This window comes from Etheostoma cragini, chromosome 13, assembly GCF_013103735.1.
Source record: "Etheostoma cragini isolate CJK2018 chromosome 13, CSU_Ecrag_1.0, whole genome shotgun sequence".
Classification (NCBI taxonomy): Eukaryota; Metazoa; Chordata; class Actinopteri; order Perciformes; family Percidae; genus Etheostoma; species Etheostoma cragini.
The window spans coordinates 2492296-2505625 of NC_048419.1; the positions used below are offsets into that span (position 1 = coordinate 2492296).

Sequence of the window (13330 nt, forward strand, 5' to 3'; positions counted from 1 at the left end):
GGGGGCACAGATGTGCTTCCCTCCCTAACTAAACATTTTAACTTTCATAAAGGGAGGATTTATTGTGGATTGCAATACATTTTAAATCATTTTGATTGACTGTTGTATGAGACTGCATTACTGTAGTTTTAGCAAAGTGTACTTTAACTAACTGGCATCTAAGTGTACTTGTACCTGTTGTCTTGATACATTCAGTATAATCTACTGTTTCCCCAGCACTTATTCCTTACTTTAATTTTCAATACTTTAAGGACATTTTCCAGATGATACTTTCATACTTTTAGTTAAGTAACATTTTCAATGCAGGGCTTTAACTTTTTGGTGCTTTTAAATTTTTACAGTGTGGGATTAGTACTTTTACTTAAGTAAAGGATACTTCTTCCACCGCTGAATACAAGTAAGAAATGCTGCCCAGAGAACTGGTCTATGATTTGTCGAAAGAATATATGCATATAATATAACAAAATATGCTGTAACATGGGAGTAATGCCTCAGTAATGTGTGTTTGTGTGACAGAGTATGAAATGGAGCGCTCCTTCTTCCTGAGGATGAAGTGTGTACTTGCTAAACGAAACGCAGGACTTACATGTGGGGGATATAAGGTAAGTGGAGCCAGTGGATTGCCATTTACTCCAACACACATGATGGCTTCATTATGGTCACATAGGGGTCTGGGGGGGATTTTATTTCATGAACATAAAGATTTGTGTAATTGGCGATTAGCTGACTACACATTTTGGACACTCTGGAATATTAAAAGAATAATAAAACTAGAGCTGCTCTATGATCTTTGTCCAATGAATAGTACCTCTCATAATCATTTAAGCTCACGTGTGATGCACAGAGCAACCACAGGGGTGTCTTGAACACTTAAGTAGGCTAAATTCAGGGGGGGTCTTGAACACAACAAGAGGCTATGTGCAGGGGGGGTCTTGAACACGACAGCAGGCTATATGCTGGGGGGGGGGTCTTGAACACGACACTAGGCTGTATGCTGGGGGGGGGTCTTGAACACTACAGTAGGCTATGTGCAGGGGGGGGTCTTGAACACAACAGTAGGCTATATGCTGGGGGAGGGGGGGGGGGTCTTGACCACTTAAGTAGGCTACAGGCCAATGTTGTTTACACAACATTTGCACAAAGCCAGCTAATCTACTTTTCATGTTGATAAGAGCGTTAAAATGAGAAAAATAAATATAATTGCAAGTAAACTATGCCATTAATGCAAATAATTGCGATTAAATATTTTACACTGTATATTACTATTATATTTAATAGTATATAGTTTGACAGCACTACATTATTCACATGTAACTTTTCATCCATCCACACAACTACACGTTCAAACGAGGCCACGCCCCTGCAGGAGTGTGTAATGTTTTACACCATTCACGCTGCTTAAAAATCTTTAGTATAAAGGATCTTTGGTTCCATCTAGCCCCTGTCTTTGGGGTCCAATGTCTTGTGTTTGATAAATCCCTTTCATTTTCCCCATCACTCTGAAGTCCTTTTGAAAGTGTAAATCTGTAAAGACATGGGTGTAATGCTGTGGTTCCCCAGGTGATCCACTGCAGCGGCTACCTGAAAGTGCGTCAGTACATGATGGACATGGCGCTGTATGAATCCAGTTATCAGACCGTGGGCCTGGTGGCGGTCGGTCACTCCCTGCCCCCCAGTGGTATCACCGAGATCAAACTCCACAGCAACATGTTCATGTTCCGGGCCAGCCTGGACTTAAAACTCATTTTCCTGGACACAAGGTAGGAAGCTTGACCGAGCGGGTTGATTTTTAAGGATTTTTATTTATGTACACAAAATGAAATAGTTAGCTGTTGAATATGTAGACTGCTGGATTGTTAACTCAACATTAAGATGCACTTGAGCTTGAACCGATGTCCAAATGCAGCCCTGACTGTTGGTCTGTGTCTTCTCTCCTGTGTCCTGGAGCCAGGGTGGCAGAGCTGACAGGCTTTGAGCCTCAGGACCTGATAGAGAAGACTCTCTACCACCACGTCCACGGCTGTGACATTTTCCACCTGCGCTATGCTCACCATTTATGTGAGTCCCCGAAAATCCTTAGTTCCTCTTGGGTGGGATGGTACATAGAAGTTTAGTGAAATGGCCTTGGAAAAACAGCAAGCCTGAACCCCAGAACCTGACTCACAAGCAGACAGGATAAGATAAAAGTTCACATTTACCTGAATCAAAAACGCAGTCAGAACAGACAAACGTATTCAGAAAGGGGTGAAGCACCATATTCTGGGCTCTGTAGAAAGGCATTTTCTACGGGGGCCCTCCCCACATCCAGAGATCATTAATCTAGTGTGGAAATTGCAGCAAGATGCAAGCTTTTATTGTTTATTTTAAGGATAAAACACCCAGACAATAACAGGCGTTGTCCCAAGTGCCAACCCTGTTGCATCCCACATCATCACGCATTCCCAACATATGACGCCCTGTTGTCTTGGGGTCAAATTTGACCCCTTTCCAAAAAGTTTCCATATCAAAAACTTGGGTTTCTTTCAAACAAATTGCCAAGAAAAGTAAGTGGATGGTTCCCAACAATGCTCCTCACAAGCTAAATAAAAAATATAAGAAAAGCAGAAATTAGGAATTATTTAGACTAAAATTAAAGAAATGGATGTTGATGGATAATCACAGACTGGAACATGTCAACTTTTACTCAATGCTATTTAAAAACCACTTCAATTGTTTTTCTTTAGTTGCTATAAAATTGAATAAGACGCCTCAAAATTACCCATTAAAATCACTCCAAAGGGCGTTGTGTGGAATCGATCATGTTATTTTGGGTAATTAAAAAGAACATTGATATAGGAAAACTGGTCAATTTGACCCAAAAACAAGATGAGGGTTAAGATTGTTGCACACGAAACACATAGTTTATAAAATGCAGTTTTATTATGAATAAAACTTCCCAACAATATACCAAGACTTTTCTACACTTTGATTGACAGAACTGTTTACCAGTTTCTAAAATATCGATTACTTTTTACTTTCAGTATTTGGTGTGGTATTTTACATACTTACTGAATATTTCTTCCACCACTGTCTGTCACTACTGGATGTGTGGTGAGCATCTGTTTGCTATCATATTCACCATATACAACAAAAATGATAATATGTTGGTATTTGGTTCCCAGCTTGTTTCTGCTGCCCCCCCCCCCAAGTGGCAAAATCTTTTAGCTATGCAGGTTTAAAATCAGCTGAGAAGTTTTTCTTTTGCTTATTTGAATGACTGCTGCATACTGCTGGTTGTAAAAAGAGGCCTTCCTGTGTGATTCTAAAGGGCTGATGTCAGATTTGACCCTCTTTCTCTTTGATCCGGATCTTTGTGTTCCCTGTAGTACTGGTAAAGGGGCAGGTCACCACTAAGTACTACCGCATGTTATCAAAGCATGGAGGCTGGGTGTGGGTGCAGAGCTACGCCACCATCGTCCACAACAGCCGCTCCTCCAGACCTCACTGTATTGTCAGCGTGAACTATGTCCTCACGTGAGTAGGCGCCCCCCCCCCCCCTCTAATAATCCACGTCTAACCTCCAGTTAAATGGTACAAAGCTACACAGAGCCCGCCTGTTTTGCTCACAGTGACATCGAATGCAAGGGGATGCAGTTATCCGAAGACCAGAGTCGAGCCACTAAGCCTGGTCTCGGTCTCCCTTCCACCCAGGACCACCGCAAACAACTCCGAACCAAAGCAGTCAAGATGAAGCCCAAACCCAGAGCAGCTCCCTATCCTGAGGTGGGACCTCCTCTTGGCTTACAGAGTGAACAAAAGGTGAATGTTACCGCACAGATATGATGAAAAATGGTTGGTTTCTCCATGAACATGTGTTACATTCAAGCAATTGCTAAAATGAGTAGATACAAAGACCAGTTTGGCTGTATTTACAACATGGTGTCATGTGGCGAGTTTCACACGCAGAAACTCAAGTAAAGATAATAACTTCTTTTGAAGGGGCGGCCTCTAGCCCCCCCAGCAAGAGCGTTTGCCCCATGTTGGCTGAGTCCTGCAGCCTGGATTTAAATCTGACCTGCCAAGGTGCTCTTGAGCAAGGCATTGAACCCCCAACTTCCTTTCCATGGGCAGCCCCCTCAATCTGACATCTCTCCATTAGTGCATGTGTGTGCAATTCAGGCATGTGTGTAATAACAACAGAGTGTTAATTGTAATTTCCCCTTGTGGGACTAATAAAGTATACATTATTATCATAACCCCCCCTTTATTTCTATCCACTATGATAAAGGGAAACCCCCCCCAAAAAAATAATCTTAAGAGTCCATCATGTTTTTTTTAACCCTCTGTGTCCTCATGGTTAGACAGAAACTACATGCTATAGCTATAATAGAAATAATATAATCTTGAGCATGCAATTCAGATTGAAGTGCTCCTGCATACACACTTGTCCTCCGGTGTTTGCAGCAGTAGTAAGTTTTCAGTAACCGTCTCTATGCTGTTTGTGTTTGTCCACGGACAGCAGCAGGCCGCTAGCGTCTTCCAGCCGGACTGCTTGAGCTGCTCCCCACAGAGCAGGCCGTGGAAGGAGCGATCCCCGTATCCGCTCGCCCCCTGCAGGGAGAAAAGCTCCAGCTTGAGCCCTGAAGCAGGCCAGGTGTCCGGCTGCGGCCCCACTTACAACCTGACCCTGCGCTACCCCTACAATCACCGACATCTGGATGCTCAGAGCCAGATGCCGTGCTCCGGCCCGTCCTCTCAGCTTGCTCAGCAGATCATCGGCTCCCTGCACAGCAGAGGGTCTGTTGGCTGGAACATAAGCAGCCCCCCAGCACCCAACAAATACACAGGTACACTCTTTATCTAACAAAGGAACCACAATTAAACCTCATTAAGAGGTCACTGCACAGCCTGTAGATCCTGTATTTATTACATGCTACCTACATGTTGCCCTCATTATGGAAAAAAAAGGCGTATCTGTTTCCAAGCCACAAAGGTGATACCTAAACAACATTTGGCCTCTGTCCTAAAATTTTAAAATCACTGGTCAACATTCAACGGTATCTAAACTTCTACCTGAGTAATGAATGTGAACACTGTTGACACCTCTGACAGCATCAACAGGGGTCGCCATTGTTGTGTTTGTGACGTCAAAAACTATAACTGGGAGTCTAACGCTCTGGTAGGAGTTCACGAGTAGTAAGTTACGGGTTTGACTGCTTTCACCGGTAGAAGGTTGTGAAAACACCTTCACAAAGTTGCCTGGAGCGCAGCCTTAGATAGGAACTTTTTAGGTCCCAAATCTTCATCTACCAATGAGAATGTTAAAGCTGTCATTTGTCCCACCCTGACAGGTGCAACAGAGCTAACAGCTGACTCAGGAAGATGTCAATCAATCAGGCCATACACACCCACACAGTCCTGGGAAAAGGTCCCAGCCGCATTAACTGGAAACACCTGTGTGGGTGTTCAGAGCCTTCAACTTAGCTGCTTTTCACGGGTTTGGAATCCTGCTTACAGCTGACTCAAATCATCAATAGTGCCTACGGACCTTTTTCACAACAGAAATTTTGACTTTTCATAATAGGAAAAGCTTAGCTGAACTGATAACCCTAACAAAGGCTCAATTCCATCAAGTGTCCCAGTGTGCTATTTCAGGTGGTCAGCATGCACAACACCCGGACCTCTCCAAAGTGGAATGCAGCCACTATTAAGGGTTATGAATACATCTGTGCTTTTCCGACTATGACACGTCAACATGTCTGCCGCGAAAAAAGGTCTAAAGCAATACTTACTCGAATTGCTTTTATAAAAATAAGGTAGTCATTAGAAAGTTGGGTAATGAGAATTCCTCAATCAGAAATAGAAGTCCCTTCTATTTCACTATTTGTATTAGGTGTAGTAAGAAGTTGGGCATGTAGAAGAAATATTAATAGCAATTCAGAGTAGCTCTGTCTAATTTCTCAGTCTAATTTAATTCTTGTAGATTTTCTTCTCTTTTTGACCTCATAGAATATTGCAGTTTGCATATGTCTTCCTGAAGATTTTAACAAAAAATAAAGAAAAATTTTGTTGCCTAATTGCCTAATATTGTTATGAAATGTCTTTTTTCCCCATAAACCCTGATGGGATCGGGTGATTGGTTGATGCACCCCCAATGGGATTGCTCTTTTTATTATATTACTGTATGACAATTATAATCATTTTTATACATATACATATGTATATATAAAAATTGAACTTTATTTTAGACTTCTGTTCTCTGGTCTCTTTTATTGTGACTGGTGTTAATCACGTTTGGAATATGATATGGAACATAACCTGCTTTTATTATCACAGACATGATCTGCCATTTCTGTTCTAAGGTCATGGTATTATCAATGAGACTTTTATTGATTCACAGTTGTTCTGATCATCACTCATTATACAACTCACAGTGCATCGTTAAGCATAAAGAAAATACTGTTTCCTGTAATATATTTGTGTAGAATCCTGTATGTTCTATGATATTCAGACAGAGTCAGTGTGGATCTGTTGCACGTATTGTAGGTCCTAAAAAGGTTTAGCACATTTTAGAAATCTACACATGTCCACGCAACAGGCATGCCTGTGGTTTTTAAGATATGTGTACTTGGGAGAGTGTTTAAAGGTGGAATGCTGCTCAGTGTGGACGTTAGGCCCCATCACAGAGAATAATAACGTGTCGCCACTTTACAGTTTTTAGTATTGGTGGACAAAAACATGAACCTGGATATTAGTGTTACATCATACCACTGTTTAAAAAAAGCAGAGGGGGAATGTAACTGAGTTCATTCACTTAAGTATTGTGCTAAAGAACACATTTTATACTTGAGTCTTTTCTGAAATGCTTCTACTCGGCTAGATTTCAGAGAGAAATATTCTACTTTTCACTCCACTACATTCATCTGACAGCTTTAGTTACTCCAGCTGAGATGATTAACCCTTGTGTTGTCTTCCTGTCAACAGTGCAACTGTCTGTTTTTCTGGAATTACATATGTTTATTATTCAAAGATTTTTCGTTGTCTTTTTCATAACCTTGGTTGCTTTTCCCCGTGATGTTTTTGTCCCTTTTTTCTGCGCCTTTTAACGTTTTTGTGTTTTTTTTTCCCCATGGTTTTTAAAATTTTTGCTGACATTTCTGTCACTTTTTTCAACGCTCTTTCATGCATTTTTTTAAAATCCAAATTTAAAGAAAATAGTGGGCTGTTAATTTATTTTTTTGAAGAGCGTTGTGTGTAACAATTGGCGTTAATTTTCTCAAAATGTGTTTCAATGTGTTTGTTTCTCAGATTTTTTTTTTTTTAAATGGGTCAAGTTTGACCCAAGGACAATACAAGGGTTAAACAGACAGCTGTTTGGGTCCTTTACACTTCTTAAAAAAGAAAAAATGTGTGCTGTCGTATACTTTCCAAGGAACCCTCTATTTGATACATTGTCCCTGGTTTTAGCAGCTTCAATTAAAATGCTCATCAGTGCTGTGTATTTCAAACAAGTGTTGGGCTTTTTGTCATTTACATACAGTATATTCTGTTCAGAATCAAAACTTTGCTTTTTTTTTTTACTAACTTCATTTTCTCACAAAGTTCTGGCAGCTTGAAACTCAACAGCTCATTCAACATTTTAATACTTTACAGTCACAAACTGTGCTGGTCTTTGACATTGACTTACATTAAGTGCTTTGACTTTAGTAACATTTTCAATGCAGGATTTATTTGTTTGCACTGGGGTATTTATTAGTATTTTTACTTATGTAAAGGATCCGAACACTTAACTCTTCAGACATCTTTAGACCAGCTCTGTTAACACAATGCCTGCTCTGATGCTGCCTCCTCTCTTGCAGCAGATGTTCTGGTGTGATTTCAGCCCTCGATGAATACTGTTTCCCCCCCCCCCCCCCCCCCCCCCCCCCCCCCCAGGCCCTGTGCTGGCAGCTGACCGTAGGTACCCTGATGATCTCTACCATGATTGTCCCAGCAGTACCAACCCACATGCTACCAGCAGGCTGAAGGAAGAACCCTACGAACACTACATGCTCGTCCACGGCGAGGTGTCTGAGCTCTGTCCACACCCCCGCCCTCACGCTAACAAGGACAGCAAGCCTTTAAACCCGGAGGTGCAACATCACACAAGAGGTGGAGAGGGGCCTGGAGGCTTCCCTTTGCTCAGCGGCCTGGTACGGGGTAAAGCTGAGCAGGGCCCGCTGCCCAATGGGGGCCAGCCTCTCCCTGTGCAGATGGCGCTGGAGCAGAGGAGGAGGCGGTGCATGATGGAGGCTCCGTACAGCCCCCCGGCTGCAGGATACCCACACCCTGCCGACGGCCCCCAGCACCAGCAGTACGGAGCAGCCGCGGAGCTGCTGCAGCCCAGAGCTGCTGGGGACGACCGGAGGATGTTCATAGGTATGGGGGTCGGGGTGGGACTTCCAGCCCAAGCTCCATACATGTCTTTGAACTTCCATAAGGCCTTGGGCAAAAACGGTTCAATTAAAGCCCCCGCTTTCACCACACTGAGCCATATGGAAGATGGCCACAGTTGTCGCGGTAAAGAGACGGCTTCTTACAGCTGTAACAGCCAGAGCCAGAGTCCCAGCTCGGGCTCGTCCCCCGACAGCCACAGAGAGATCCCGCATTACATCGGCACCTCCGTTATCATCACAAATGAGAGGTGACCCATGCAGGACCGAAGTTCCAGAGACTCTCAAAGCCAGAACTCTGACTGCTTCAAAGGCTCCAGGCAGGGTGAGCAGGGGTGTCGGACTGGGGGGGTAAAAGGGGACTGAGCACCCAGGGCCCCTCATGTGACAAGGGCCCAAAATGATGCTAGAATGAATAGCTGTGGACGTGGGGAGAGGGACCAGAATTTTGTGCTACGCCCCCCCCCCCCGAGGGTTCATTTTGCACTCCTGCAGGATAGTTGTACGTCCTTTAAAAGACCGACCTGAACATGTTCTATAGAATTTATGCAATATTTGCAATGCAATGCAGCTTTCGCAGGAATAATATTCACTTTTTCCTTTATTATTATTATTATTATTATTATTCAACCCAAACTAAGGGCCTTAACATTATAGAACCTTGATTTGTTTCTAAACCAAATATTGTTTTTTTCTTTTTATTTAAATTAGCATACATGGAAATACCATGTCTAACTTGATAGGTTCCATACTGATGCCAAGCATACATCAACAAACTAAAAAAATCTATCTCAATTTTTTGGGCAAATAAACAGATTTGTAAATCCTGCACATGACCCTGTATAACTGTGTTTGCGTGCATGCATGTGTGCGTCCCTGCGTGCGTGCATGCATGCATGCACGCGCGCGCGTGTGTGTTGAGGTGCAGCAACAGGCCTCCAGCACAGCAGCTCTTAAGAGGAAAATTGCATTATATTTACCAGGAAAAGAATTTTTTTTCTTTAAGTGCTCTATTTATTCAACATTATTTATTTATTGGCTAACTTCAATCACGTATCAGGCATTGACACACACACACACACACAGTATGGTGCAGAGAGAGTGGGTGTGTGTTCAGCAGAATGTAAGTCAGCAGCCGTTACACACTCAACTCAGTAGGCTGAGTTGGCATGGGGATATTGGAATTGGTACCATGAAAACATGTCTCTCAACAAGGAAATAAAGCATTTTTTTAAGGGAAAACTGTGATTCATGGTTTTATTTCCATAGCTCTGGCCATGATTTCTATCAGAGGTTCCACCGGTGAGAGGGGAGCGGAGTTTAACAGTAACAAAGTGCTCATATAATGCTTTTCTAATGCTTCTCCTCTTTCCTTTATTGTGTGATATATCTTTTACCATGCATGTTATAGGTTTACAAAGTGAACAAACTGCTTCAAACAGCTCTATTGTAGTCCAGCCTTTACTTCCGGGACAAATGTGTGTCACTTTGTAACACGTTATAATGCTCGCCTAGCTGCTAGCGTGACACGCCTCATACTCTGCTTCTGACTGGCTAGTAGTCCTTTTTGCACATGTGACTCCCAAGAAAGATGGAACAGAAGTGAGATGTCTTACTCTGTAGCTAAAACAAAGAGCTGCAGCAATGTGCACTACAACAAACACATGGTGTTTTCTGAAAATTAAACCATGTAAACCTATTCTGTTATAACCCCTAAATAATAGGAGCATAACGTGAGCACTCTAAGACATAAATCAGATTATACACTGGTCGATTCCTACACTAGTCGGAGAACTTCAACACTAGCATGTAGGTTGATCATGTTGGTTGATGTAGCCAAGGCGTAAAGGTGTGAAGATGATGAGAAAGTGATCCATTGAGGAGATTGAGTTCCAGCTGGGAGCAGGAAAAAGAGCCCTCAAGCAGCACGCTGAAAAGACTTAATTGTTTTGTCACATCGCAAACGTTTGTAAAATACACCTTTTAAAACCTGCACAATGAGGAAGAGCGGGGCTGGTCCGGCGAAGACTCCGACGGAGCTACATTTTCAGATAAAAAACCATGCAGATCCTGGGTGAGTCAGCTCAACACAGCACTACTCTGAGAGTAGGAAAGGCATGCATTCATCCAGGCAAGTCTTAGTCTCCTTCTCACATTAAACACTAGGGGGCCAGGGGGGTTGGTGTTAACGGTGTGTCGTTTTTATACAACCTCTGGTTGGTATTAGCTGTTTGTAACACCAACTGTAATACATGCCTGTTGAGCTTCAAAACTGGATTCACAAGCACAAACATTCAAAAGGCTAGCTCAGTCCTGTCATTGTAACCAAAGCCAAAAACCTCTAAGCTAATCCAGACTGTGTTAATATGGTTTCTTTCTGTATTTAACAGAAGATACTGTAACCGTGATGACTTCCATATTGGCCGAGATGCAGGGAAAAGGCTGCATGCAGTTCCAGCCGTTTGCATGTTTTCTTTGACATTTTCACTTCATTTGGGGAGGATGAGCCAGGAGGCCCAGGTGCTGAAGACATATGACCTGTCATCAAGTAGCTGTGGGACTGACCGCCTCCCATACACACACATACACACACGTTACCACCACGTATACAAACAGTGCCTGGTGTAGTGATGCAGTAACCGTTCGGCTGTTCAAAGGCTCCAAATGAAATCCATCCTCTCCTCTGCAGTTAGCACTGGGTTCAGCTCCAAAACAGACACTCTTCAATTTACCGGTAAAGTTGCTTTTTCTTAACCCTTGTGTTGTCTTCCAGTCAACCATGAAAAAAAAAAACTTTTGGTGACTGTTTTGTTAACATTATCTTGTATGCTCTCTTTTCAAAAAGCTAAAACACCAATCTTTCCAAGGAAGTTGAAGGGTCCAACTACAACCATTAGATGTGAGAAAAGTCATCCAGTTAGTTTTTTGTTATTACATTACTCTGCAATTGTCACACTGCCAAAACATATCCTGAGCACATGCTTGGGATAATGCGACAAGGGTGCATAATGTTATTTCTATCGGGAGAGACATGTTTGCAGATAAGATTTATTGTACAGCTCAAGTTCCCTCATGTTGTCCTCTTGTCAAATTGACTCGTTTTCCTATATTAATGTTCCTTTTAATTCCCCAAAATAACATGATTGATTCCACACGACGTTCTTTGGCAAATACGCATCTCTACTTTCATTAATTTGGGGTAAAATTGAAGTGGTTTGAAATAGCATTGAGTAAAAGTTGACATATTCCAGTCTGTGATCATCCATTCCTTTAATTTTAGTCTGAATAATTCCTAATTTCTGCTTTTCTAACTCGAACATTAGGTGTAATTTCGTATCAATGAGGTTTATTGACCATAAATTCCAAAAATAACTGTAAAACTAACGTTAATAAGTTAGTGTTACACAGTGTTGAAAACTTTAAAAAAAAGTGACAAACATTGAAAAAAACGTCCAAAAACGTGAGAAAAAGTTAAAAACATTGATAAAAAGCCTCAACAAACGGGAAGACAACACAAGGGACAAAGCAGGGTTGTGACTCTGTGATTGGCCCTTGCCATTTGTGTACGATTCTGATTGGTTAAGCAGGAAGGTGAACGCCACCAACAGCTGATTGGAGTCAGGTAGAGCATTGATTAAGAGTGAGGTCTTCCTGAAAGGATTTACACTGAGCTACAAGTCAATCAGGGGAGACCAGCTGCAGATATGTGACAGTTATACATGCATGATGAAATATACATTTATTAGGATAACAGCTGAATTGATTTAGGTGTGCATTGATTAATAGTTTGGTCTTCCTGAAAGAATTTATGCTGAGCTACATTCTTAAGGATGAAATAAAGATTGTAGAACTGTAAAATATATATAAAATGTTGAGCGAATAACATACCTTTTTGTACATATTGTTACAAGTTATTACATTTTATACAAGTTTTAATAAAAAAATGTATGGACATATGTATGGTCTTGTAATACCAAATTGAAATCTAGTAATATGTAACATTTCCATTCTAACCATCCCCTCATGGTCTGCTTGATTCACATTCCAGCTGTGCCCGATGTCCTGTTACCAAAGCACACACAGTGATTGCAGAGTGCTCCTCTACAGTGTGTGCATCAGCTGTTTTATATACCGAAATGAGGAAACCTTCCCAGAATCCACTTCAGAAAAAGGCCAAAAACTGAAATCCAAACTTAGTTCAGTATGTTTTCAGTATGCATAAGGTAATGTATAGTCGGTCCTGTATCTCTGGCCCCAAACAGCTGTGAATCATCCTATTATGCATTACATTAAATGTCATTTAGCCGACGCTTTTATCCAAGTAAAAGGGGCCCAGACACATGACAGAAACGGCATGTTGACGTTTCTCCCAGTGGTGGTTTTAACCGGCTGCCTTTTTTTCTTGTTGCAGGGGGGGGGGGACTATAATCAAATGAAGTTCCAAACTGCTCCTGGACACAGATTCACAGCATGGGAAGGTGGGCAAATACATGCTCTCGAGGGCAATTGTAGGGTCTCTGTAAAATACAGAGTGTGGTCTAGACCTACTCTGACTGTAAAGTGTCTAGAGATAACATCTTCTATGATTGCACACTTAAAGAAATTTGACTGAGTTTTGAGAAGAAACATATGGGATTGTAATATTCACCTTAAAATTGCTATATACACTGTATGTCAGAGGTTGCCCACCTTTGGAGAAACTAGGGGTTAAGTGCCTTGCCCCTGGGCACATTGGTTGATATGTCGCAGTGGGAATTGACCCCTGGTCTCGTACACCAAAGGCGTGTGTCATATTCACCGCGCATGTATTCATCCCACACCATGCAGGCTCCACATCATGCTTTAATCCTTCTGAAACATCAAAATGCATCCCGACCAATTATTAAAAGAAAGTTGGTAATATTGACCATCAACACAAG

At 42.0% G+C, this 13330-nt stretch overlaps 1 protein-coding gene across 1 annotated transcript in view; it reads left to right on the plus strand.

The window, feature by feature from the left end:
• The window catches only part of sim2 (SIM bHLH transcription factor 2), a 21635-nt gene extending 12610 nt beyond the window's left edge, over positions 1–9025 (plus strand). The window contains exons 5-11 of the mRNA XM_034890807.1: positions 517–602; positions 1561–1760; positions 1952–2058; positions 3366–3513; positions 3609–3798; positions 4502–4826; positions 7915–9025. Of these exons, the coding sequence (XP_034746698.1) occupies positions 517–602; positions 1561–1760; positions 1952–2058; positions 3366–3513; positions 3609–3798; positions 4502–4826; positions 7915–8666 (1808 nt within the window). The 3' untranslated portion in view covers positions 8667–9025. The remainder of the gene's footprint in view (positions 1–516; positions 603–1560; positions 1761–1951; positions 2059–3365; positions 3514–3608; positions 3799–4501; positions 4827–7914) is intronic.
• The last annotated feature ends 4305 nt before the right edge of the window (positions 9026–13330 follow it).